We start from the raw sequence: 27,977 nt of genomic DNA on the forward strand, positions 1-27,977 counted from the left end.
TCAAAACATACCAAGTAGAGTGATTGCAATCCGTGGCCACGCCTTGTCAACCTCGTGAACGGAAAACCGATGAGCTGGGATGGTGGTGTGTTCGTTCTGGGACAAACTTGTGCGTTCTTCAGTTGATCGAATCAGCTCGACAGTCATACCCTGATCACGGTAGATTGGTTGAGCTTTCACGAATTGACTTATGTTAGTATTGCATGCGTTCGCTTTCCAAGACATGGAATTGAGCAGATGAGCTTGTACAGTCTGAACAGACAACAGAGCACTGTCATCATGAAGCCGTCGCTGAAGATCTGGTTTTGAGTCATGTCCGGTTCCAAAGTCGCCCAGATCGAAAGATTTCAACCGGTGCATTGTAAGCTGATAATCTTAAGGGTTTTCAGGCAAAATGTTAACATTTATTGAAATGAGGCTTGTATAAATTGTGTAAACCAACACCAATTTATGGTTCTAACACATAAGACGTGAAAGAATAACCGATGGATTATGCAGTTATTATGAAGACCAAAGTGCTCAAATCGCATCATCGTTCCCAAGCCACTCAGGAATCGGTCAACCCCATAGCGCTCCTGCGTAGCGTCACTATTTGATAACTACCCTGGAAGTAAATAAGCAGTCGTTCAGACCACGCGCAAAAAAGCAAAAATTAAAACCGAACGATTGCGGGACTGCGCCTATGATTTCATTAGTAATGGGAACCCACTCTGCGTTTTGGTCTGTGTTCATTAATTTGCAGAGTGAAGATGAGATACCTGAAATTTTTCTCCCACGAAACCTTCGTCTGAATGAATATTCCACACGGTCTCTTTTCGTTCGATTATGCCAAAGTATCGATTTTTGACATGGATCGATGTAAATGACCATCTGATCGTGATCCATTTAACCACACCTCAACTAAAAATGCCGAAAAGAACCTAAAACACCAGATTATACATTTTAAATTATTTGTAGTTTTAAGCAATGCGACCACTTGACGCTAAAATTAATCCATAATACGTATCATATAGAAAGCTGAAGTTCACTTTGTGAGTAGGATGACGAAAGATGAAATTAATGATGCAACTAACAACGATGCTGTTTTGATGCGATGGAGAATTTGCATATCGTAAAAAAATTGAAATCATTGTTCATACTCAAGACGTGTTGTTCCGAGGGATAAAAGATGGGAGTAGACATATGAAAGAATCAAATACCCATTCAAGTTTGCATAATTATTGAAAGAAATCTGATTATGTAACTTCAGTTCCAAGATGAATTTTCTTCGTTGACTTTTTACGTGGACATTTTAATATATGCTTAGAGCCTACCTGTCTATAAGTCACACGCATTTACCTCTTTCGAGTCTTTAGGACGATCAGATCCCCGGAGGGTATTTCGAAAAGACAGAGTATCCCCGAGAAAATAAAAAATCAATCTCTGTTGAAAACCCAAGCTTGGAACCTATTGAGCCTTAGGCTACCACCCCGCAGCAAACGAGTTTTCTTAGAAATTCTGGTCTGTGCGATAAACGACGTCGGCATGTCAGGAAGCCGATCAGACTGGCAGAATTGAAGGTCCAAGGAAAGCGTTATGTAAATTTTTCAAGCGTTTTTTGCTTTGAAATAGTGTTTATGTTTGCCAAATACTTTTTCACCAATTGGTTATAAGAGCCAGAATGTAGTTTATGGCAGCAAAGGCAGTCAAGTGATCATGATGACTGAAGAAATTCGATTGGCATCGCAAAGTTTACACGTACAGCTTTTGGGCCGTAAAAGGTTGAAAGGGACACTGGACCCGTTTATAAAAGAACTTGACACCAAAACGTTCGAACGGCTCAATATTCCAACCTTAATTATGGAATTTGTTGGTCGACAGAGACGACAACTAATATCAATCTTCAGTCATAAATCTGGTCCACTGTATTGTGATGGGAAAACGGTACAACAAAAATGTTACTCAGTAATCGATCTGGTTCACTTTTAAAAGCCGTAAAAGCTGTCTTTCTAAATGTTTGTGAAGCTAATCTCGTTGTAGAGAGTGTAAATCAACAGAATGACATGCAATTTTTCACAAATAAACTCGGAACTTCTGCCGACCTATTGACCCTAGTTAACCTGTATCGATGCCGTGCTATTCCATCCGGATTTCTGCACACCCAAATGTTTATCGCCAAACAGATAAGTAAAATATTTCAGCGCATCTATCACCCGGATTAATAATTTACATAGTCCATTTAAAAGAAGATTGTCTATCATTTGCCGTGGCATCATTAGTACCATGTGTTTCAGTTCTTGTCAACCTTGTCCGAGATCGGGCCATAAACGATCGACGAGTACGGTGAAGAATATAGTGGAGCTTTATTGTGTCTTGGTAGAGTCCATAGAACATGCATCCCATGGGCCGATAACGTTTGCAAGCACGGAGAATGCCTTGAGAAGGAACTTTGACTGAGTGAACAATTAGCAAGCGGTCAGCACATCACGGACTATGAATGAGAGAGCAGATTTTATCTTTCAAGCAGCATTTTGGATAGTAGTCACATTGCACACCAGGCAACCGATCTCAAACCTGAAAAGTGCTGGACTGATGAACTTCATCCGACGTGAGTTAGGCTTCGATACTTTTCTGGCCGTCAGGTAGGTTTTAGCTGGGTCGAATACGCGTGCGCCCCATGAGAAAACATTCATTGACACCGGCATCCTAGTTCAGCTCAGAAACCGTTAACCTCTGTCACTGAGACAACTGTGCAATAGTTACGTGATATGGCTAACGAGTTTGGCCACATTTTGACAATAGAATGGTCCCTCGGAATGCAGGGCTGAAAACTCAGTGATAAAAAATTAAGGTGAATTTGGCCGAAAATGAGTGAAAAACAAGGGCAATCAAGTATAGTGTCCTTCTGAACAAGTTCCTTCTAAGCAGTCTGCAGCTGTCAGAAGATGCTGGTTTTGTGTTTCGCGCCACTGATTCACACGACCACTTCTCTAGTTAATGTGCTTTTTTGCGTTTGTGATATGAATCTAGGGATCGCTGAAAAGAAAAGACATTTTAGACTGCTGGGTGAAGTTGTGGTTTAAGCCAGTTCACCACCCGGAGTAAGGGGTTTCACAAAGTAGCTTTATGGTTGCTGTGGTCCGTTATTTGTGGTATATGAGCAACTTATTATTCCGCGTGTGTTTGAGGAACTTACGATCTGTTCATCAAACTTGATAAAAGATTTAAATCCAGGTTTTCGGTTGCATCCCACCGCTTTCTGGAATCTCGGCGAATCATCCCATAATCATCTTAACGTGAGAAGTGTAAGGAACACGGTGATGACGATTTAACAGTGCTTTAGTACAACATATTGCGTGATCAGATTGTCTTACTTCTGTCTTATCTACGTGACTAGCGCTGGTAGGACACTTGGTTTGGGAATTTTCCGAGGTTCAAGTAACACGAGTGCACTTATCTGAAGTCTGAAGTCGTGTTTAACTCAACCAAATCTAATGTACTTTACTGAGTTTCTAACGATCCTTTCGAAGCAGCTGAACCAGGTGATTACCTTTTTTGCAGTCTAATTCTGCTGTCAACGCCAGAACGTGTGAAGTTTCCACAATGCTCTACAAAAATGTTTCGCAGAATTAAACTACTTCGAGTCACATATGATTTGTCACACGTTTTTAGGCAAAGCCAACGTTAGTTGAATCCGTTTACTGAATTTTTTCTTTACCAATTTTACAATATCCACGTTTTATATGACAGCTTGTCATTGAACAAGTTTAGCATTTGTGAGCTCATCCAATGAACATCATTGTCAGTCTGTTCTGAATAACAAACAAGCGTCCATCTATGTGGTTTGTATGAGGCGGGTACATTGGAAAAATATTTCCAAAGCACCTGCCTGAAGATTAGTTTTCAGCAGAGTATAATCGTAAATGTGAGTCGCCTATACGTGACTTTGTCGTGGACAATAAATCCTGGAATGGAATCGCATTCACAAACCGAAGCTTTCAATATCGGGAGTCGCTTGCCGCCTATAACCCTCGCAGAGATTTATGGATATGCAGTTGAGTGGCGACGAGATAAAAGTGATACTAAAGAATAGTTTGCATCCTTGGTTTAAGACAGCGTGAATACTGGATGCGATGTGTATTCCTAAAAAGGAACTCAGTATGGGATATACGTTTTCAACACGCATGCGTTCTTTCTGTTTGTTGACTTATCCAATTATAGATACAAATGCCTTGCTTTATCAGAAACGGATTTGATGTGATTAGACAGAGCTGTCGAAAACTGGAATTTATCAATTGACCGGTAACGGCAATCGACCATACCTCTATACTCTCAACGAAATATAGAGCGATGGGATTTCGGTGGGCCTAGTAATATCTCTAGTTCGTCGTTTCTTTTAGAACATTCTGCTAAGTTTTCGGAGTAAAGTTATGTGGGATATAATGTGGCAAAAACTGATAGTGTTGCATGTTGATGCATTTGGCAAACTTCTGGAAGTGATGTGAGTTATTGTGACGCATGGCTAAACATAAATTTTTCAGCTACTCATATTTGAGTTGCACTTCAAACAAAGTGAGCTCACCATTCTGTCCCGCTTTCCAGCCATCTTTATCGGATAAGCATATCATCCCGTGTGACCACGTAGCAGTAATCCCTCAACAAAAAGACTTTCGCAATCTCATATATACCGTTTATTGCCGGTGCCATTCCACAAATATGAGTGACAGGCTCCCCATCTGCGCATGCATAATGCCATATAGCCAGCAGCAAAGCAACGAACCCAACAATAACCCAATCCATAAATGGACAGCTCGGTCGCGTCAGTCGGAAATCAGCTGAAACATGCAAGCGTGTAGCGTAATCGGTTAGTTAGTTAATCGCAACTGTCAGATCTCCAAGGGTACGAATACCCTAGCAACAAAGCTGTATTGTTTACGTTGTGTCATCACCTTGGTCCAGACATTCCAATTCTAATCCCTCCAAACCGTTCTCATTTAAATTAGATTCAGGCAAATTAAGTTCATGAAGCTAACTTGATGCAGTTTTTAGAACCGTTTTTTTGCATATTTTAGCTGTATAAAGTAATTCCATACCGAATAGCGATGGAGTCACCCTCACCCGTGTTTGAATTTTACTAAATCCCTACGTGCTGTGTTCGTGCGCTCCACCTGTTGAGTAGGCGCAAGCACTCGTCTCCTTGCCACGTCATAGGAAACGCTAATTAGCGAATTCAGTGAGCCATCGCGGCACTCAGTCTAGGCGACTGAATGAACAATGAGTGCCAAGCTAATTTTATGCACTTCGTCAAACTAACGAAGCACCACATGAATGAACCCTGACTTTTATCTTGTTGGCTATGCTCTTCCATCCACAGTGGACAACACCCACTTATCCATGTCTCTAGAGAATTCCGATACGCCACCCAGATAGAACCTGTTTTGTTCTGGCAAACGGCAATTGCGGTACCTCATTCTCCTCTCGTCGTTTTTAATGTAGCAGGTGAAATTTCAATGTCAACCGGGAATATTCGGTCTGAGATAAAAAACGGAAACAGTGTCCTGATATCATTCATCAGACACTCTGAAGATCGACATTTATGCTAGCCCATGCCCAAGGGCTACAAACCGTCGCAGTGAGAAGTTTTACAGTTTCAACACAAAAGCCAAATTATCCCCACTATATGGTCAGGCTATCCTTAAAATTTAGTTCGTTTACATACAGAAATTTAATAGCTTGGAATAATATTTACTGAAATTACTGCTATAAAGCCCATGAAGTCCTCTATTTATCCGCTTTGGATTTTTTTTAGGGAAGGAAAAATACCTTGAGTGCAACACATTACGTCTTCTGATACAAATGCCTGCGGGTGTAAGGTTTGGGTTCTTGATCACCGATGTTCGACTAAGATCCGGTCAAAGTTGAGGTCTTAGCGAGCCGTGCAGTAATGCTGTTCGCGTTTGAGTTCGTTCATGGGTTTATGGCATCCCTTAGTTCCACTAAGGTTTCATCTCAACCGATTAGACTTTGAGCTATTCACTAATCAAATGATTATCAAGATTACTTTAGGATGGACATCGGTAAGCTACACTAACTAAATAAATATATGGAGATCTATTAGTTCCACCAGTCTTGAGCCGCTTTGTCTTGTTACTTTCTGTTCTGGGTTGGTTGTCTAATATCTCTACGCACAAATGGGAAACTGCAAAACTACGGAAACCTCGTATGTTAGAAATGATCAGCATGCGCAGTTCTTTTTAATCTGACAACAATGCGGACCCCACAGAAATTTGCAAAGTCATGAAGCGTTGAACTGGCGCATTTTGAAATGTTTGTCCAGGTTCTCAAATGTAAGTTTCCAATGACTAATTATGCGGAATTAACGGGTATAGACCGTATTATTCAAGTTGTGCATTTCGCGCAATCTCATGTTAAAGAATTCGTAGATTATTGAGATCGAATATGATACAAAGGAGTTGGAAATTACCCTGAAATTCAGCAGAACAGAAAAGGTTTGCGAGCGATCCTTTTTTCTAAGGCTGTTCGCACTGGCTAATAGGCCAGATACCTACCTTACCAGAAATCACCGGCGGGGGTTTAGTGAAGTCATAAGGTTTATGTCCTTTAAAAAATGAGTGGATGTATGCTCTCGACAAGCAAATAAGTCAAGAAAGTGGTGTCACCATAAGAAAAGCTCGTGAAACTGAAGTGTTGGTTTACACATTTGTGCTCAGAGGTCACATGCTTTTCTTTTTGGCACAGGGAATCATTCGGACTTCAGCCGTCCTGCCATCGTCTGTTGTCTGGGTACCAGCGGTCGTCATCAGGTCAGATGTATCATGCACACTAATTCGAAGGTGTGCGCATTGTCAATGACAAGATTGGTTTTGGATCCACTTGGCTTAGTTTCACCTGAGCCCGATTTCTTCCAAATACTAATGAGGCACGAGGGATTTTCTTTGCATATTATTCATACAACCACCTTTCCATAAGAGCAACGCATTGACTGGTAAGAACATACGGCTCACTGTATACATTGAGTGTCGTTAGAGCTCCATTGACAAGTGATGTGTACACTTAGTCTGCTATCCACATATGTGGAAAGTGGGCAAACAGATGTACGACATCAAAGTAAACGACAAACCCCCAATCTTTTGAGAAACCCAGAATGTCTGTTTTGACAGTGGGTCTATGTTGGGATTATACCCACTGCTCACGATGTCCAAACCTGGAACTCCGTGTATGCATTCACACTTATCAAAGAGCTCGCTGGCGGATTGAATTCCAATTACCGTTACTCTCGGGCTGATGCAGTTTGGCCCACCGTGTTTCGTCGACTGTCTTTCAAGAGTTCTGATCAGAAGAATGTCTATCCGGCAACTGCCTCAAAGAGTTTTTCTTTTCAATAAAACTTGACTCATTCGTCACCAAAATATCAATATCATAGCCTGATGTTACGGGTTCCAAGCTCAAAGTTCTTGACTTATGTTTGTTTCCAGACAGGGAAATTTCGTTTTTGGTTGGAGTTTTAAAGATTGTTGTCGTCTTCCAATGATCGAATTTTTGGTCTGAGTTTGGTTCTAGCAGCCCCCATCCCTGAGGTTCAACCTCCTAACCTGACATGGAAAACAGGTGAGGGTTAGGATATTCCTCAGATGGCTCGTTATAAACCGATAACCCAATGGTTTGAGCCATTTGGCTGCTTAGCATAGCAGGTGCGTTCTGCGTTACACCAGGCTATTTTTTTTTGAAAGCATTTCAACTGTATTGGTCACTTTGCCCGCAGTCATGGTTGAAAGACGGATGAATGTAGTGTACTGATTTGGGACCGACAAGTTATACCGCCTTTCCTAAGGTGAAGGCAAACACGCGGCTTTCGGGAACCACTAGTTATTTGGAGAAAACACATGTTTGACGGTGAACGTTAGACTTTACCCAAGACCATTTCTTGTCAGGGTTGCTCTTTCTCCTCTGCCTGCTCGTTGTTGGATTTCCTGAAAAGGTCAAGCCAGCACAGTGGCTGGTCTAGTGAGTATGACTCTCAGACATCGCAGGATTCAAAGCTGTTTACCAAAACATTACGGCAGTTTACGCAGACGGCTAATACTTGCCAGTGGCTGTCAGCAGAAGATCCACTTGCAATTAGACCTTTTCAGCCATTAATTTACATTTCATGTATATTTGGGCTTAGTTATTTGTTTACACAGGAATCACTGATATAATAAACATATTTATGGTCACTATTGATAACAGACCAACTTGGAGATCGCGGTGTATAACAAGTCAATTATTATCAACGACTGCCAAATTTGGGTTGGATTGCATACAGGAATCTACAACTTACTCAAAGTTGTCCTTCTTGGACGACCCAAATATCTCAACATCGGTCTTCTCTTTGAAAAGCGGCAAAGATGGAACAATTTCACTGACCATAATTTCGGCTTCAAGTCCAAAAGTTCCAACTACTAAATCTAATAACTTCCTCCAGTGTTGCAGAATTTACACTCAGTAAAGTGAAACAGTGAGACAGAAATTTCAAATCCTTAGTCGGACAATAATCGTACGGTCGCGGTAATTTTTTGGTTCCTAATAGGTTTATAACCAACATTCGCCCATCGGAAGTTTTTCTTGAGAGGCCACTGCCACGAGTTTGTAAAAACTGAAGTGGATGACACCCACAGGGGGGACGCACATTAAAGCTCTTTTGTTCGGGGAATATAAAACGTGTTAAATTTTGGCTTAGCCCAGGGTGGAAATATTCATTACGGAATGATGGCGCACCGTGACTGATTTCATTACGCCCTATATCCTCTCACACTATTGATGAGAATTATTCTTTGCGGCTGCGGTCATCCGTTGGTGTGTCTTGGCGATCAAAAAACAACTAAGTAATTTTGTGCTGCGATGGTATGCAAATCTACGTTATGACTACAAGAGGATCGTGAATGTTAGTTGGTTGACGGAATCTGCCATAAAACTGCCGTCTGCTTCAAGGTACAGATTCATTTTATGGGTAATTCGATGGCCTCCTTCAACGGCACTTAGAGAACCGATTTATTTGAACATCTGTTTCAAAAACAACTTCGCTCTTTTTGCTTGGACTAGTTCAAGTTTAAGTAGACATAATGTCTTGGATCAAATTAACGGAGACGTGATTTTGAACGCTCTTTCTTAGTCATACTTTGGAGAAAGCTGAGTTTTGCTGAAACTCCTGCGGAGAACAAACCTCACATATACCGGTTATGTCAGGTTATATTATCAGATCGAGGGTAAGGTTCATGCCGCATCTGCAACACCTCAAGTGAAACAGGCTATCTCAACCTTTGAGGCACTACGAAAACGCTCGGTAGTTTTATTGTGGTGCTAGATCAAGGCTTTCAAATTTCCCTCACAAACCGTTATCTCCACCAACCTATGAAGTGTACCACTGGATGTATTTCGTAGAAAAGCAGTGTGACACATATAACAATAAGATATTTGGTGTAAAAAGTCATGCGCAACCTTATCCACTTACTGTTAATTTTGTCCTGGTATTTTCCTAGCAGTATAACATCATCCGGAAAATCTGAATCCGTCCGTACTTTTCCATAGGAAGACCTATTATTCTCCACCGAAGCAGACGTAAAAACCATTATTCGAAAGGCACCTGAGGTTACCGACCAGTGATCGTTTGACTTTGTTGGCAGGTCAACTAGCTGAATTGCTCGGGTAAGGGTATCTTTGCTTGCACGACTGGGGTGATGTGGTCGGTTCTGGAGGGGATGCGGTGTCATTTGCTCTTCTTTTAATCTGGGCAAATCGATTGTATATTCTAAACGGAGTTGCGCATTGATTCTTTGTCTCCTCAAGTGACACTGAAATGTGCCGTTGATGAAGCCATATTCCGGGATTAGAGAGAATTTGAAGGTATTACCTGCAACAGTTAGGAGGGGGTTGCATTTGGTGCATTCTAGTTCTGCTAGCAATACGAAGAGTGCTTCAATATTCACGCATCTACCAAGCAGCAAAAACTCACTCAATAAAAAAATGCATTTGGTAAGAAAATGCATAATAACACATGTGGTAAACTCTCTATCCGCGGAATTTTACTCATTTTCATTGTTTTTTTTTGTAGCTTGAAATCAGTCCTGACATTAGTAGGCAGGATCACGTCAGGTAGCATGACAGCTGTCAACCATGAGTCGCATGCCAACAACTTCAGGCCTAGTCTGAATCTCAAACTTGTTCAATTTGCACACGTTCTGAAGACGGTAGGAAACAGTTTGAAGGCTGGAAGTATAAAATTCGAGGTCATATGTCATCTGGCAGCTTAAGAGACATGCAAGTACGCTGTGAGACCATCCTAGCCTACTGTGTCGAGAAATACTGGATGGGCGAATAACGAGTGTTTGGCAATGAAGACTCAGTGTCGTTCATCTCGTACTGAACGCGAACTTGACCAGGTTGTCGAGTCACGCTTCACACATTTTTGTATGTTCAATGCTATCGTGACTCATCTCTAATGACGGTGTGTAGTATTCAAGCTACGCATGCGAATACTCACGTATGCCCAATTGCAATTTAACTGACCTTAAATCCAAACAAGCTGGACGAATCGACTGAGGTTCCACATTACATTTGGAACCAACCTACAAAGAGAGAAGCCGACGAACGTAAAGAGACACACGTCAGGACAGACTTAAGCCGCACTCTTTCGGCTTACTGGAGCTATCGAAGCTACTCGTTCCGCCAAATCCTGTGCTACTTCCTAGCCATTCAATCTATTTTGAAAATGTCAGAGACACTACATAACTATGAATTGTTGTTCGGATCATCAGAAAAACACATCTAACGACTCACTAAGGAAGGTGGAAGCGGATTCCTGCTGATCAAAATTTGTGTATTACAACAATCATACCCAAAAATATGACACGTATCATTTGTGGACAATTTTAAATTTTTCCTAATTTTTTAAACGAAGTTTTCACGACAGATAATAACAGTTTTTTAAAAATCGCATTCAAACAAAGCCGAAAGCCTTCCTCAGAGGGGCGTTGGATTTGTTAGCGATATAATTAATACTACAGACTCGTGGGTCAGTTGCTGTAGGAAACTAATGACCGCATAGAGCATCGCCGCTGAACAACAAGCGTTGAACACAAACCATACCATAAACTGGCGCACTGTCCCGATTCAACAGATTCTAGAGTCGGCAAATGTGTGAAGTTCGGTTAGTGTTTGCGTATGCGCTTTCGCTTTTGCACCTCAACCAGCTTGCGAGATTTCATTTCTGAGTTATTTCGTGACTGGACTCTGGTGTGCGGAGACTTATTTTAGCTGCAAAGAACCTAAGTTCCATTCTGAGGCCTATATTCTTGAATCCGGGATACGATAAAATCAGTCGATCCACAGCCATCCAAAAAGATGCCAACCAACCTAATTTAACAACCTACACATTCGTTTCAATTTCCTGTGCAATGCGGCAGCTGCAACGCGAATGGAGAATATCAAATCAATTGAACTGTCGCGTGTAAGAAGTCTGACTGGTGGACACACATGAATTATTGATCCGTTGAGTGGAGAAGTGAATGTAGATGACGTCAGAAAAGAAATATAACTACTACTTAATGGGAATGGAAAGAATATTTACCATATATTCTACCCATGAGAGAGGAATATACAGTAGGAGAAGTAAACTGGTACACATTTGCATCGAATGGACACACCTGCTTATTTCCTCGGGGCAGTTTTTGTCTCTATGGTTTGTGGCGGTTGAATTAATTTCCAAGTGTACAAAATCGGCAAAATGTCTTGGCGCAGTGTGAATTTTTATCTAACAATGTCTCTTTCTGAAAAATATCTTCCACTATTTAGTTTTTAATACCTGAATGTGACCAAACAACGGGATTTTCCAGGTCAGGGAACAAACTTGCCTTTTACGTAAAAATAATCTGTTCTTTTAGCCAGTACTAAGTATGTTGCACTAGTTTCCATGTGGGCGTGCTATGCTATTTACAAAGTGCTTTGATAGAATATACCAAATTCATAATATGTTCTTATTATAGCGAGGATTTTCGCTGAAATATTCTCAGATAAATAGACAGGCTGCTTTCAGTGGTTTAGCTGAGAATGTAGTCAGATATCCTGTCACTGTTCTGACAACTCATACGTTATTTGGTTCTACAGTTTAATATTCATTGAGAATTAACTTCTTTTCTTTCCAAGCACATCTCTTCTGTGAGTAAGTAGCCCTTGTCTTGGAATATCTTTACCGGACCCTATCCTATCATCAGTGCGCACTGATGATGTCTCCTCGTATGGTGCAGAAACTTTCGCAAGCCAATTGCCAAGCTCAGCGAACTGATCAACAGCCATCTGATCAACAACCAATAACACCCATAATGTGTGCAATCTCTTTCAGACTCTTCTATCACGTTGTTGATAAGTTACACTCGTTACGATATAAACCATTAGGCTCATTTAGCTGTCTATCATGGCAGCTCTTTCAAAACTCACAGTAAGCGTTCTTGCTATGTTTAACTGGAGGGATTACAGTAGAAAGTAGCCCTGAAGAGTGCTGCTTGTGAATGTCTGCAGCTGAATATAATCTGGCGTGGTGACAATTAGAGGAATCTCGTGTTCGTATCAGCAGAGGTAATTGACAACACACTTGCTATTGGATTAAAAGGTATAAGGAGTAAGATCGTGGAGAATTTCTGAAGTGACATGAACAACATCCATTTACTGCACATCAGATGCTGAATAAATACCAGAGAATTTTTGGTTGAGACCAGACAATTTAGGTCCCGATAGCTAATGCACTGAGTGCATCAACTTCTACCATAAGCCAGTGGTTGTTTCCCAAGTGTGTTACCAACTCCGCTATCGATCAGCATATCCAAAACAGTGAAAATTTCCACATGAACTGAAAAAAACGTTACATAAGGCGAAAGAAAGTAAAGTCCTAATGGGGTCAATGGGAAAATGTCAAGCCGTCTTTTAACCAGTCTTTTGAACGGAATGCGGCCTGTCATACTTCCACCAAACACAACCAAAGAAAAATGGTGCAGCTACTAGCGTTATTACAGTTACGCATGTATGCCAGTAGCCATTCAGACATATATAGATGCACACGGTAGTTTTTAACTCACCTTCAAGACAAATCGGCTTGTGAATCCCCGATGTCCCCATATCTGACAGGTTGAATAGGTCACTTTCTGAAAAACAACCAGGACTGTGATAGGCCATGCATGCGGGTGTATTGTAACAGACGATTGTGCAGCACTTCGTTCCGCTGTCCTTGGTCGAATCGTGATTTGGTTGTTCCTCGTCTGTCGTAGGATGCACATTGGGGTGATTAATTGGCTAACGCTTCATAGTAACAGGAATATCGTGGCTGACGTTTTGGCAGACCCATTTACATAAGTGACCAGAAGAGATTAGTTGGCGACTGTTACACTCAGCCACTAATGAGTAGGCTCGGCTGTACATGGTAAACGATATGCTGGAAATTAATGTCACTGACGTTCCTGCTTCCAGTTTCTATCCAGACTGTCTGACTTTGTCCGGGGTGTGTTCACCTCAGATGTTTGTCGAAAGCTAGCCCTAGGTCCCCTTTCATGCCTTAGTTTTTCTGTTGAGGGTTATGCTCAACAAATTAAATGGTTGTATTTCAGTCTGCAGTAATGTTCATGATAGCTAATGGTATCTCAGAAACATGGCGTTTGATCCCAACTGTATTGCGTTATCCATTGATTTACGCCGGTCGTTATTCTACGGATACCATTTTGGTGGTCTCAATATGTGTGCAGTGAAAGGGACATTGGTTGAAATGTACTACAAAGAAGCAAAAGTATTTTGCAAACGTTTCGTGTCGCTGGCGAAGATTTGTTTTAGTTGTTCAGTGAACAGGTAATTCTGCGTCAAATTTATCTGGTTACATTTGAACCTAGCTCATATCGAACAGTGTTGAAGACTTTTATCAAACCTTTGTTTGTCTAAAAAATGGACATATTGACTATTGATTTCTACGTCAGCGTTATTAGGTGTCACTACAGCTAAAACAACTTTGCTGGATAAATCCCATCGAACTAGTTCTGCTTCAAGTTTTCAATTGCCTAGGATGGCTACTATCCGGCAGATTAAACCTTTGCGGTAAACATGATTGTGGAACTTCTAAATGTCACAAACACCTTTGAAAATTGCCTTTGATGGTTTACAAATACTAGTATTTTATGGCTATTGCTTCATGCGGCAACCGCTGTGGAATGCACTGACAACATTCAAGGGGATTTTAAACACATTTTGGCCTGAAAATAGTGACTTGTCTTCGGCTGAATGTGGTCGTCCTGCATTCAGTTTTAAAGTCCATATTACCTAATCTTGACTGAGCACAAATGCTCACAGTTTGCTTGGTCCTATTGGTACGTGTATGGTGCAGTGTCTAAGAAAGCTAGTAAGCTTAAGTAAGCTTAAGTAAGATAGTAAGTTTCAAGTAGAACATAAGGTTGACGGAAACCCGGCGATTGCGACTACCTGATGAGCCCCAAAAAGAGCGAAACCGGTCAGGGGCTGTCGACGGATTTTCAGCAACCTTATGAGTAGTACATTACAAGGATAGTAAGCTCTTTTCTCACAAGCCACGAATCGACACCTTTATCCTTGTAGCTTACCAGGTCAGTTCGCACTTTTGGTTGGTTAACGTTTCAGTTTACTAGCGAGGCGTAAATAAAGCTGTCTGCTGTTCGTAAACTAAAGTGCTGAATCTTTAGTTGAAAGTTCCCGTCCAGCAGAAGGGCGATCAAATAAATCAGGCTGTTGTCACAATGCTGAGGTTTCTTGACATGAAATGATATGGTCCAAAAAGAGTGACTTCACTGTCTAGATCCCTCTGTAGATTCTTTCAACGTGTTTTGACGCCCGTTAGTCGCTGGTAATTTAGGTTAATTGGATCGGCTTATTTCGTAAAAGGGACTAGCAATGATATGTAAAGTGACTGAGTTATGGAACCCGGGGATCACGGGTTGCGTTGAATAATAAGAGAGCATGCGTTCTTTTCCAGCAACTTGTTCTTCACCTCCACAAGAAACAGCGTAAAACTGCAAAATAATCAAGAGAAATTTTTCGTGTGCGCTCATTCACTGCAAGTTCAGACAAGATCCGTACATATAATGTTCCTGTTTCATTCGTGGATGTCCAGACCGGGCTGGTTTGTTGCCACTGAAGCTCCCCTCAGCGGAAACCATGAGGATTTATGGCACCAGCCGAGTGATACACAAGGAGGACAATCTTTTCTGTATGCCAGTTGATGTTTCGTCGCGACCTGCGTTACCTTCAAAAACATTTGTTGGAACTTGCACCTTAGGATACAAACCTCTTATTGCTATCCCCCAAGCCGCTTTCCCAATTCGCTCTTGCGACTTCGGAACTGAACGAATGAACCAAATAACCCACGTCAGACATCCAGAGCAGCGAAACCAGTTTTGTGTTACAAGGTTATTTTTAATCACTCATGATTTCTATCTAAAAAAATGAAACTGCTGAATCGCCTAGGCTATTGTAATACCAATTGTCTTAAATGTAGTTTGGTTGCTCTATGAGAACGGTTAATAATACATCGCCAGAGCTACCCTAATCAGGACGTCCTTGAGTTTCTGCGGTGGCCAACTAACATAAACGGCGGTTTACTCTCTGCTCTGTTAGCAACAATGTCGTTGGTTATGGTTGTGCTACCAGCATTTCCCACTGGCGTTCTCACTATTTTTCACATTTTCTTCAATACATTTTACGGAAGCCCAGAAGCTGGATGGCTGGGCGTTATTTCATTAGGAGCACCTCCATTGGATTTTTGACAGAAAGTGCGCTGATGAGCAAAGCCAAACTACCTCTTAGTCTAGACGCTATTGATCAAAACTCTCATTGTTTCCAAACACTTTAGAACGAATCCGGTAATCATGCTTCCGCATTTTTAAAATAATATATTTTCACCCCAAAAATAGAGAATTCCAGGAACAAACAATGACTATTTTCGAAAACATTATCACAATACTACTGAGCCCTGCTACAAAATGCAGATAGAGAAACTCAATTTTAAAGCCCCATCTATGAACATTTTTAAAATTTGTCAGGGAATAGCGTTTAATCCTTTATGTGATTCAGTCCTCTTGCTCTTTTCTTATAGGAAATGCGTGTCATTGTTGCCGGCTATGACAGCCGATAACCAGTGACACATGTGGAGGCGTGTAAATAAGCTGTGTTAGAGGAAGTTTGCGGGTTACTTATCATTCAGTCAACTTACAAGGCAGTATACAGAGTCTACTACCAGATAACACCTTGTAATCAGTAGGAAGAAAGGTGTTGTGCAAATCATTGGGCTATTTCCACAATATAGCATCCAGTGTATGCTAATGAATTATATCAGGTAAGTAAATAAGTAAAACAAAAAGTAAGATGTCACAGTTTATGGAATCTATTGCTACCGGAAGGTGGAACCCAGAACTCTGTGAAGAGAAGGAGTCAGTCATATCACTCAACTCCCTTGATAACCGATATGCTTTCAACATCTCGATAATAAAGACTCTCGCTATCTTTCATTCATTTATCCGAAGTTGTTTTGTAGCATGCACCCGAAACGGTACAGCAAAGCGCAGCCGGGTTATCCTAAAACGGCTAATTTCTGTGCACTCTACTCAAGTTTGTAATGGTATTGACGTGTCCTATCCAATAACTAACTGACTTCCACGTCCTGGGAATTGAATAGAAAAATGTTATCGGGATTCATTAGGTGTGAATTGTATTTATTATTGTATTTAATAACTTTAACAGCTTAGTGCTAACCCTTATTTATCATACAAATAAGGCTTGTTCAAGTGTAACTGGTGATGGCCTAACTGGAAGTCAGCACTACTTGCCTGTCATCACATATCTCATCATGGGTCGATCCAATCCTTTGTGAACAGAAGCAGGCATTGTCCATTCTACTCAACAGGGGTATCACGACATAGATAGTTGAAACAAATGTGTTGCAGCTGAATTACGCAAAGGTAGCCCTGAAGAAAAGCAAAAACTATAAACTACAACTATTAACTCCGACTATCTAGATTTTTCTGACTTGTGGAACAATTGCGTGATCGCTTTTTAATCTCACGTATCTAGTCAGGCAATCGCACCACTGACACTAAACAGTCCACCCTGTCACTTTAAAGGTTGTGAAACACGTTAAGATCCGTTAGATAATCACTTCGTCAGGTGTGTCTTAAGATATCGTCATCTTTTCAAAAAGCCCCACCATAGGCAAACAGATGAAATTTCCCGAAAATAGCTACCAGCCTTTCTGTGTAGTCAAACTTTTCTAACCGCAAAAGCACGTACGTCCACGTCCGAATGCCGTTGGCTGATGGCGCAAACAGTCGCTTCTACCCAAATCAGACAGGCATTGCACTGAAAACTGACTTCGATCAAGATAACGCATAAATCCAGAAAACTGACTAAAAGAGATGGAGCATACTGGTGCGATTATCTCAAGGTTGTTGAACATTGAATGTGCTTCCTATAATCTGATTCCACAAGCCGCTAGTTTCCTCAACTAAATGAGGTTCAGTACTGCCCTTGGGGTGTTTACGCATCACACATTACTTCTAACTGTTGGTTGCAATTAGTAGATATTTCGGTATTCAGTTTTATTATGAGAAACAGTCAGGGCACCTGGGGCAAAATAATATAACGTATCGATTTGTAGCTGAGCAGCCTTTGGATGAAAAGGATACTGCATCTGAAAAACTAACTTTGTAACTTATTCATTCATTATATGAGCAGGTATGTTGAACAGGATTATTGATCACAACCCGGAAACATCTTAGAACGATTTTCGTTACCTATCCAGGTCGAAAAGGAATAATTCGACTTTGTAACTTACTGAACTAGACGAGCCGCTATGTAATTCATACAGATGTTGGACAGCAATAGTGCACACGCAAGCTGTCAGGAGGTAGGGCCAACAAAAATGAGCCAGGCGAGCGCGTCTAACGTCAGGAAGTGACAGTTTCAGGTAGGTGACAGGGTGGTGAAGTGAACTGACATGCCACTCCGCGCAATAAATAACGCATGAAATTTGTAGCCTGCATATTTTAACAATTTTTCATGCTATGATATTCGGCAGTAATATACATTGAATCTTTCCGGCTAATTTCCCCGATTATCTGTCACTACCCAGCCTGGTGTGTGGTTTAATAAGCATATTTACACTTACACTACTTTCTATTGATAAGTAGGCAAAAGTGACGGAGATAACGGAGTGCGGATATTAGATTCCTGTGACCTGAAGTATTCTTGCCCGTTTTTGTAGATATTTTCGGATGATTGCACTGCCTAACTGGTACTGAGTTAAGAACTAATAACTCTAGTATTCCCACGTTGAGGAGCAGACATACACATAAATAACTCAGGGTTACCCATGAGACAATGCGAATTCGTACATTCATAAACATCAGTTTTTCTATGGAAAGGTAGACGACATTGTAACGTCTGTTGAACGCTCACTGTCAATGATTCTAGAGTTTCGTAATGGTGAATTTTATGGCGTTTGAAGCTTGTGAACTATATTCAAGGGGTCCTTGAAGATCTGCCGAACAGGCTGCAACTTGCCTGATTGAATATCTACCGAACGCAACGGTAGAGTTTACTAAACCATATCATTCGGGGGTACAATTTAGCACGAATATGCATATATTACATAATGCATGTCATGCTCAAGTCCCCACTTAAATTGACACTTAGATAGTGGTCCCCGTATAGCCGAATACCTGCCGGAGTATTTGGTTCAGTGGGGTAGTCGTCTGCGGGGAGCAATCATGTGAGTATAAGAGGACTTGATGAGAGTGTTTGTTTCGTCCTACCTTTCAAAATAATGTGCAAACATCATTCTTTTCTCGGCGAAACCAAGTGTCTCGCGAATATCTAAAAGAAATATAAACTATCTTTCATTGGCTAGGCGGCTTCACTTGATATGTCACGAAACACTTGGTTCTTTTCTATTAAACAATTAGTCAACGTGCCCATCCTTTTAGTAACCGAACCAGTCCACGACGTTGCCCAATATTCCATAAAAAGAGCCAATTTTCAAAAAAAAACTGCTGATGTGAGACAGTAAGAAAAAATTAGCCTAAGTGACTGAGAAAAAATCATTCCATGAATTTGTGCTTAACATGACAATGAATAATCGCCTAACGAAAGCGGTTTAATGTTTCAAGTGCCTGAACACACATTAGACTGTCGTAGATGAGAGGATGGTATTTGTCGAGTTATTTTACAGACTTGCTCAAGTGTCCTCCCGTCTGGATTTCACTCATCTTAAGTAACGCCAGCCGACCTCAGCCAATGATCAATGTCAACGACACACTACCCAATCATTCCTTGGCTGCGGTACCTAGATGCACTCTGATTCTATCGAAGCTTTAATGTCAGATTCTAAGTGGTCATTAACCTCTTAAATCCACCAGAAGGCTTTTATCATTTATATGCATCTTTGAGTGATTAAGTGCATCCAAATTATATTGCGAAAGATCGTGACGAAATCACACAACTAGTTTTTTCCTACTGTCGGGACCGCTCACTGTCCAGCTTAGGGTGACCTATTTGTATTCAGGCAGAGTAGGATAAGCTTCTCCTCTTCGCTCGCTCCATGCATTTTTGTGTTACGCGCCAATATTTAACAAAACAAAGCCAGGGCATATGTTTACTGAGAATCACTGTCGTACTCGAGGTGATTAACAACGTTTGAATCAGGTTCCCCATATTGGTTATTAAAGCCACCAGTTGAGCCACACAGTGATCCACATTCGCTCTGTATTTGAGCGCATAACTGCTTTAGTTAATCCGGTGGGGTTCCAAGAACCGCTCTCAGACCACATTTTATCGGCTTTCCTTCCAAAGAGGACTGTTCACTTGGATTATCTACAACAGAACTGAAATGATGACTAATGATCAAGTGAGCGTTAAGTTTGCTTGTGGCAGTGAACATGAAACAGCTTCTTACTCTTGATTATCATAGTCAACGATACTGTGACAGCTATAACCAAATGTGTTTCTGGTCAAATTCGCACAAAGAAAGTTGAGGACAGTCGTGGAAAATGAATTTCGGAAATTAGGTTATTTCAGTTACGAAAATATACGGGCAAATTATAGACACGTAATAAGCTCAGCTCGTTTTCACTGAGCCCACCTGCTATCGTGGGAGAAATACTTTGTAAACGGATAAAAAACAGTATACCTGCTACTGGGATTGACTGTATTCCACGCCTTGTAGGATCTTCAGCCGCAGAAACACATTGCCCCACCCTTGAAAACGCAATGCTTTAACCTAAATTCACTATCTGCTGATAAAGCAAAATATTTTCGATTAAACTTGCTAGTCATTCGCTTTCCTGAAGACAGGGTTTGTGTGAAGCCTAATGCAGCTTACATATATGTAAAAGTGTAGGCAAGATGCATAACTGCTGATGTTCTTCATTATTTCTGACCTAAAGATGTAACAGAACATTGGTGTCCAACCCATGGTGGGAAAATTGAAAACGTTCTATCAAAAAGTAAAATGAGGCAAGGGAATATCCCTTGTTATGTGACGTCACGATGTTCAAGGTGGATGTTTACAACCTGTGGTCCGAAATGATGAATTTCAGGAAGTTCGCTTTGCAAATTAGAAACAGAATGCCACAAAACTCAGCCACCAGTTAATTTTGAAGAACGGGCTGACGTCTTATGAATCCACACGTCAAACTTCGCGGACAGAAATATGCAAACAATGTAAGCGCCAAGTGTTTGGTCGGCCAACGGGAAACGAAAATCTCTGCCTTCTGGAATAGTCTGGAGCTGCATGAGAGGACAGTGATTACTGGTGTCGATGCATTTCAAACTGTTTGTGAACACGTCAAATTTGTGTTCGATTACTCAATGCCGTGTGTGAGGGCCATGATTGATTGCATTATTTCTTCGACCCCATTACCAGCAATGTCATTTGTGACAATCCACTCGAATAATCTCAACAATGCTATTTCTTCTCAACCACTATCACCTCGTGCTTAACTTAGTCTCATCAACGCTGCTTTCTGGTCTCGCACACCGTATAACGCTGCAAGGCGAAATGGCTGTTAACACGTTCTCCCTAACCATCAATAACATTGTTGCATAACGTCGTGCAACGTTGCTGCATGCCTAATCCATATTCTTGTTTCAGACTACTGACTCTATCGTGGTGGACAATTCTGGCACCAAGGATACTGTGGTGACCAATAGTGAGCATAAGAAAATTCACTGGTCAAACGGAATCGATTATTTTTAAGGTGCGTAATTGTTCGTTTCAAATAAAGCCACTCAACTTGTCCGTTACTAGACCCAATAACAACGGACACGGTCTACAGACACTTTCAGCAAGATCTCGAGCTGGGGCATTTCTAAAGTAGCGGAACGCTCAGGCTAACAGACGAGGTGACAACACGAGCCAGCCACTTGGTTGGTTTGGACCGAGCCAGCGTCGCCAGGGCTGAGGGGCCCGTAAAATATTCTCATTCAGGTAGTTGTCAGTGCTTCCAAATTTTCGACGTGATGTTCAGCCAAAAGGTCACACGGGCTCTCAAAAGGACCACATTTTGGAACGCGAGTGATACCTTCATTAACAAAAGATTGTGCATCCTATAGGGGTGTGGATTATTGAAACATAGGAAGGGAATATCGAAATTTGGCGGCAGCACTGTAGTCGGAAATCCTCAAACTACTCCTCCAAGTGCCTCTTTTAATTCAACATAAATGGCCTACAGAATGAACCGAGCTATTTTTCGTAAATATCGTCTTCTTAGTATTGTTGTACTATTGTTGGCATCCCTCCTACAAAATGTTTCCCCAATACGAAACACACACGAGGCTAAAACAAGCAGAGTCCTACCTTGAAATAGACAGTATTGATCAAATATTTTGCTTTGTGACCGAAACCCAAATCAATGGAGCTTGCTGCAGCATACTTCCCGTTTTAGGACGACGAACTATTCTCGTGGTTGGCAGTGGCCCCGAGAAGCTGGAAAACACCGTTAGGCTTAACAGTCATCAGTAAACTTGCCATCCGGATAGACAGTAAGCATGAGCACATTTGATATTGTCTTGCTCAGCTTTACCCATATTTTCCACTTTGCTGTCAACTGGTTACCCGAATAATCAGCAGAAAATAATTTTGCGACCGGGTATTGAAGTGAATATGTTGCTGGCACAAGTCTCTGTGGTGATGGCCTGGAAAAACTCCAAATTTTGCAGAACTGGGTGGACCACTATTACCAGCAAGACTGGAAATCCGCAGGTCAAAGTCCAGATGTTTCCTATCCCAGCTGGGAAATGTCTTCGCAGTTTCTTAAATTATAAGAAAGGATATTCAGGGTTGCTGAAATAGGTCATAGTAGGCCACTGAAGTCGATTCTTCGTCACGGTTTTCCAGACCTGACAGCCGATCGTAATGCCCAGTCGATGTGTATCCTACGCGTCTCTGTAGCTGAATGCTTCTGCCTCGGGAGATAACACTTCAAAATGCGTTGTTATCTTTACCACTCGCTAAGGATTGTGTGCACAACGACGAGACCATGAAACTCTTATACGGATTGTTTTGTCTGTCTTCATGGTAGGTGATAGTAAATTATAGCGCCAATATGAAGCTCATCTTGAGTTCCAAAAGTAAGGAACTGTTTTTTCCGGTCCAAAAGCGGTGACAGGAGGAGTGAATTAGGCTGACACGCCACAGAAGCTTAGCAAATGGGACAGTAGATGCAATATTCACAATTTGGACCAGTGGTCTGTGCATCGCAACCTCGAATGTATACGTACTATATGGACAGACTCGGTTAAAAATCGGCCCCAAATTAAGAAATTTGTGTACCCAGTGCACCGAGTCTGTGCACTTAAGATGGACTTCGTTAGAAACCGGGCTACGAAACTTCGGAAACGATGGTCAGAGTTTAGAAAAATAAGGAGTAGGTTTTCGAAAAAGCTTGGTGACAATCGGAAGATTTATTGCTGAGCAACGTTTTGTCTTTTGACATAAAAGCTTCGTCAGGCCAAGTGACCAGGTTCCGAGGTTACTCGAGATTTAAGGCGGAAGGGGGACCAATCAGCTGAGTAAAGCTAAATCTCTGTTTGGTGTTGGCCGAAGGATTTTTGTGTGTTAGGGTGGTTGATCAAGTGTTGGGTCGGTGGGGAACCTACATGTGTTTGCGTCCAGCCCAGGGTCTAGTTCTTCTGGTTCGTTCACTTGAACCTCGTCTGAACCTTCTGTCCGTGTGGATGAGCTAGTGTTAAGATAGTTGTGTAAGGGGGATGCTGTGACCTTTGGTCGGGTTGGGATTCCCAACCCCACCTCCAGGTTTTTTTCTAATGATCCTACGTGGATTGACAACCACACCGTCACTTGTCAACTCGGCTTATCTAAGACCGCTTTCCATACGCTCACTAGCTCTACACCCTCGATTCTATTCACGCTGTGATGCTTAGTAATCTCCACCACCTCGGCTATCAGCCGCTGTGGTGTGAATTGCGGTACCCGTCTTAAGACTTCCACATTCTCCAGATCTATTCTATGCCCGTGTCTAAGTCATGCACCACCATTCCTGAGTCTTTGACTAGCGTTTCGTATTGTTCTTCGTCCCTTGTTGGTTTGTTCATCCTTCTTTTATGCTCACCAATTCTGGTATGCAATTCCCGGGGATTTTGTTCTATGTACACCTTAGTGCAAGCGTTGCAGTAAATTTTTCCCTTCCGAAAAGCTGCTCGAATGTTGGGTGAGTTCAACAGTCTTTTAATAACCTTCGATGTTCCTGCTTCATACGTAATGACTGCTGTGCCAATCCATTCCTTATTGGATCAAGATACAAGAACCAATATCTTTCTTAGTTGACGCTTATTCAAACTCGCTGTATATCCTATTACTTGACGTCTGTTGACAATCTCGATCTGAGCTGCCGTTCGGTCAATCTCTTCTGTGCACAGCGCTCTGACTTGACGAAACATCGATGAGACAATACTGGCGTACACAGAGTTTGGGTGTGCTGATGAATAGCCTTAGACGCTTCCTATACCTCTTGGTTTCTGGTAAATAGTCGTTTTCAATTTCCCACCAATCTTATGTGTTATACAGCCCAGAAAGGGTAATGTCCCCGAGGTGGACTCTATTTCCATGCTAAACTTAATATGTGGGTACAAACTATTGAGATAGTCGTGGAAGCTGTTTGATTACAACAAACGTGTCGTCAACATAACGCCAAAAACTTTAGCTGGACAATGAAATCCGGCCAAGACTATTTGTTCGAAGTCCTCCATGTAGATATTAGCTACAAATTGTCACCAACCGTTTTCGAAAACGATGACTACTCAGTCGGTTCCAGGTATTTTTCACTCGATTAAAGAATAGATTCTTTTTCACGTAGTTTATACTGTCAGTTTATCATGTTTGCTTGAAGAAATGTTTGAATGATCTACTTGGTACGGACAGGCCCGTTATCCTATTGTCATATAAAATGCTTTCTCAACGCAGAACACCAACACGAGTTTTCATGCATGACTACCCACCAGTCGCAATCTGCGTACAATGGGTAGTGCCTCATGTGATTTAGGCGGATTAAAACATGTATCCATTTGGAAGCCCTTCAACCGGTGTATACCCAAGGAAACAGGTGGTAATAGATTTGATACCACCAACACCTCAACTGAAAGCCCCTAATTGTCAACCGGATTGAATGCGAGTGAAAAGTTGATCCCAAGATTACATACAAAGTATGATCTAGCGGACACCCCTGAGGCAAATCCATATAGACGAAAAGTACCATAGAGTTATGCAAACTAAACTCCAATGAAATATTAACTTCAGCTGACAAGAGACACGTTTGAAGGTCCAACGCGTCCTCAATATTTGCACCCCTGGTTCATAACAAGCAAAAGATTTTCTGAGAACTCGGAACTCGTTTTAATATCCACATCATGCCAACGTAAGCAAACATCCTCTGATTAAGAAATAAGTAAGATGGTTGCGTCGGACTACAGTCTAAGTGACACCATTGTACAACAATACTTGTGGCGTACTAAATTTTGATTCCCCATCCTAGTGACAGAACCAGTGAGCGAAAACGAGACATGAGCGAATATGTTGTGCATAAATGATCCGTAGATAAGGTGCACCTGTAGGACAAGTCGCAGCCTGTACTAACGATTCCGGGAACAAACGCCCCAGTATTAGAGTTATCGGGTAATTGGGTGCAAGTTGGCCGAACCTGGAACCTACAAACATACAGTTCTTTGATACAGGAGACCCTCTAGCGAGTGCTTTTCTGTTCGCTTTATAACCGTTTTCTGAGTTTCGCTCTGCAACGTCAAGACAAAACAGTATGCCTTGGTGGTGCCGACTGTTGTGCACAAAAGGTCACTTTTGTCTCATTTTCTCATGCGATGCAAATCAGGGTGTAGGCCGAAGAATTTTTCAAGAGAGCTTATTAGTTTCCAAATATCTTGGAGCCATTATTCGCATGGCATATAAGACGTTAAACAACCCATCTTAAAACAAATATTTTACAGTAATACTCCGTAGTGGTCAGTCTCAGCAACTACCAACTGGACCAGTGCGACCGCCGGGTTACGGAACCATTTGATACCGTTTATTCAACCCCTTGAATAAATTATTATATAACTGAGACCAGCATAGAAGTTCAGATAGTTAAACATCCGTTAGATGCGTTAGTGTTCAACGCTTAACAGGCTGGTGCCCAATATCTTGTAAAGATGTCCTTACCACGATGCACATGTTACTATATCCGAGTAGGACGTGGATCCACGTCTTCCACCATACGCCATGATCGGCTGAAGAAAACTTTGGAAAAATCTACCCCTGCGAAAACCCCTGTGGTTAACGTTGCGCTCAGCTTGTTCAGATCTTCTGGTAGTACCTGTAATTACGCTGACAGATAAACAGTCTTCATTTAGTTCAGATTCAATTCAAAATGATTTCAAATGTAGTCCCTGTAACTCTACAATGGACACTACTGAGTTCATTCAGAATACTCTGCGAATAACCGTACTAAACATCCGACTGACGCAGGCTAATTTTCTTCATGCCTTACTCACCTCCAGCATCCTCGGACTCCTTACTGGTGAATAAGCATGGTGCTCCCAATTTCGACCGAGTGGTAGCTTGCTCCGCCTTGCGTATGCATGCCAAACATACTCGACGGTAGCCTGCACAAACCGAATCGGACTCGTCGATCACTCGCTCATCCACTGATTCTCCGAACAGATCCGTGACAATCGGTGAATCATTCGTGCAATAAAATGAATTCGGTTCTTCTGACAGGAAAGCCACACTCTGAAATGTACACAAAATGGAATGTCTTTTAGGATACACGTCAAACGGGCCGGGTGACAATGGTATGGGGTACATTACTCATTTATCACTTACATAATTATTGTCTGGTCACCAGATGAGTATAATAGGATAATCATTCAAGAGTTTACAAAGGGTGAGGAGAGGCGGTGACTCATGATGAATCGCGTCCAAATGAAGCTTTGTGCTTCGTGTACGTGGAATTTAATTCGGAATCTAATCCACTAAAAGGTAGGTTCACGTCTGTGCCAAGAATGAAGAATGACGTAAAAAATCACGCGGAACACTTTTGAAAGGAAGAAAACCAACAATTAGCCTGACACTTTTAGAGATCGGTTGGCCGGTGATTTTGGCAGCTACTTTAGAATTGACGAAATTCGGTGTGATAAATGACTAGGAATGACCAAGAATTACATTGCGGTTCCGGTGTTTTTTTTCAGTGTGTTTTCTCAGGTAACGTCAAAAAAGCGTCAAACATTGCAAAATGTTGGTTTCATTCCAGTCACCGCGTTAATATTACCAGACTTGACTTTTTGAATTTTGCATAAACTAACACAGTAATCTTTGAGGCAAAGCACCAAGCCGTATGAAATGAGCATACTTTTTCAACTGTTCTGATTACATTCCTGTAATGATGGTCAGTTTGCTGTATTAAGATATGATGTACATTTGGAGATTGTTTTCTAAAACCTTACGTCAATAAAAACGTATAGAGAAGGGATGACCCCGGTGACTTCGAAGCGATTATGCTGGCTTAGACTACCTGAATACCCGGTCACCGAATGTGGCATTTTTCTACAACGAAAGTGGTAGATTAGTTGAAAGGTCACTTTTGAAGTGTTCTCCACGCGATCATTGACGGTTCAAACGCGAATTCATATTTACCAGCGTCGCAACTCTTTCGCCCCCCTCCGACAACAGTTCTGAAGTCGCCACGACACTACTTCCACTGAATTAATTTCGTCTACTTCCCAACGGCGTCACGCCAAAACGAAACGCGTCCTCATGCTTGTCCCAGACTGCTGCATTTGCTGGACCGCCGCTGATCTGAGAGTAAACATGCTGCCTCGCGTCCGGAATTACCTGTGCATCATTTCCGGAATTACCACTTCTGAACAGAGAAGTTGCATTATTGAGCGATGGGCTTATTTTATTCAACAGATTGATCGGCATGGTGTGAAAGCAACCCGACAAATACCACAGCCACCAGCTATTTAGAAAATCGCCCGGTAACGATCAACTGTCCTCGTTGACAAGCGGATTCATCGCCTTACACAATCAGTAAAACCATGGGGTTGTTGATCAATCTGTTGAACAGACGCATCGCATAGCCATCAGCGTAAACAATCCCGTCTGTTCGGACGCAATAACTCGTGTGCGTCCAGAATGCGCTGGTTGAGTGGTGGTAACACATTTTTCTCACGTAGTTGTATTTTTTGTGGCAAGTTCGGTGCAGTGCTGATGAGTTCAGATAAAAATGAAAGATTGAATCTAATGCTTTCTCTCTTTGAAATAGACCAACCAGAATGACTGCTCCAGAAAGATGGGAATACTATTCAAATGAGTACAATGCCATTGAGAATCCTATGTATCTCGCAATCACTTGAAACTACTTCTGAAATAGTCC

General features: G+C 41.7%; 1 protein-coding gene across 1 annotated transcript; it reads right to left on the reverse strand.

Moving 5' to 3' along the window:
- T265_04988 (hypothetical protein) lies at positions 1-27,523 on the reverse strand (the record flags this gene model as incomplete). The annotated part of the gene is made up of 5 exons (XM_009169878.1): positions 1-374; positions 9,491-9,889; positions 13,107-13,286; positions 26,095-26,332; positions 27,434-27,523. The coding sequence occupies 5 exons, from the start codon at positions 27,521-27,523 to the stop codon at positions 1-3; spliced, it is 1,281 nt and encodes a 426-aa protein (XP_009168142.1).
- Positions 27,524-27,977: the final 454 nt, after the last annotated feature.

The sequence above is a fragment of the Opisthorchis viverrini genome (genome assembly GCF_000715545.1).
Source record: "Opisthorchis viverrini unplaced genomic scaffold opera_v5_88, whole genome shotgun sequence".
In the NCBI taxonomy this organism is placed as follows: Eukaryota; Metazoa; Platyhelminthes; class Trematoda; order Opisthorchiida; family Opisthorchiidae; genus Opisthorchis; species Opisthorchis viverrini.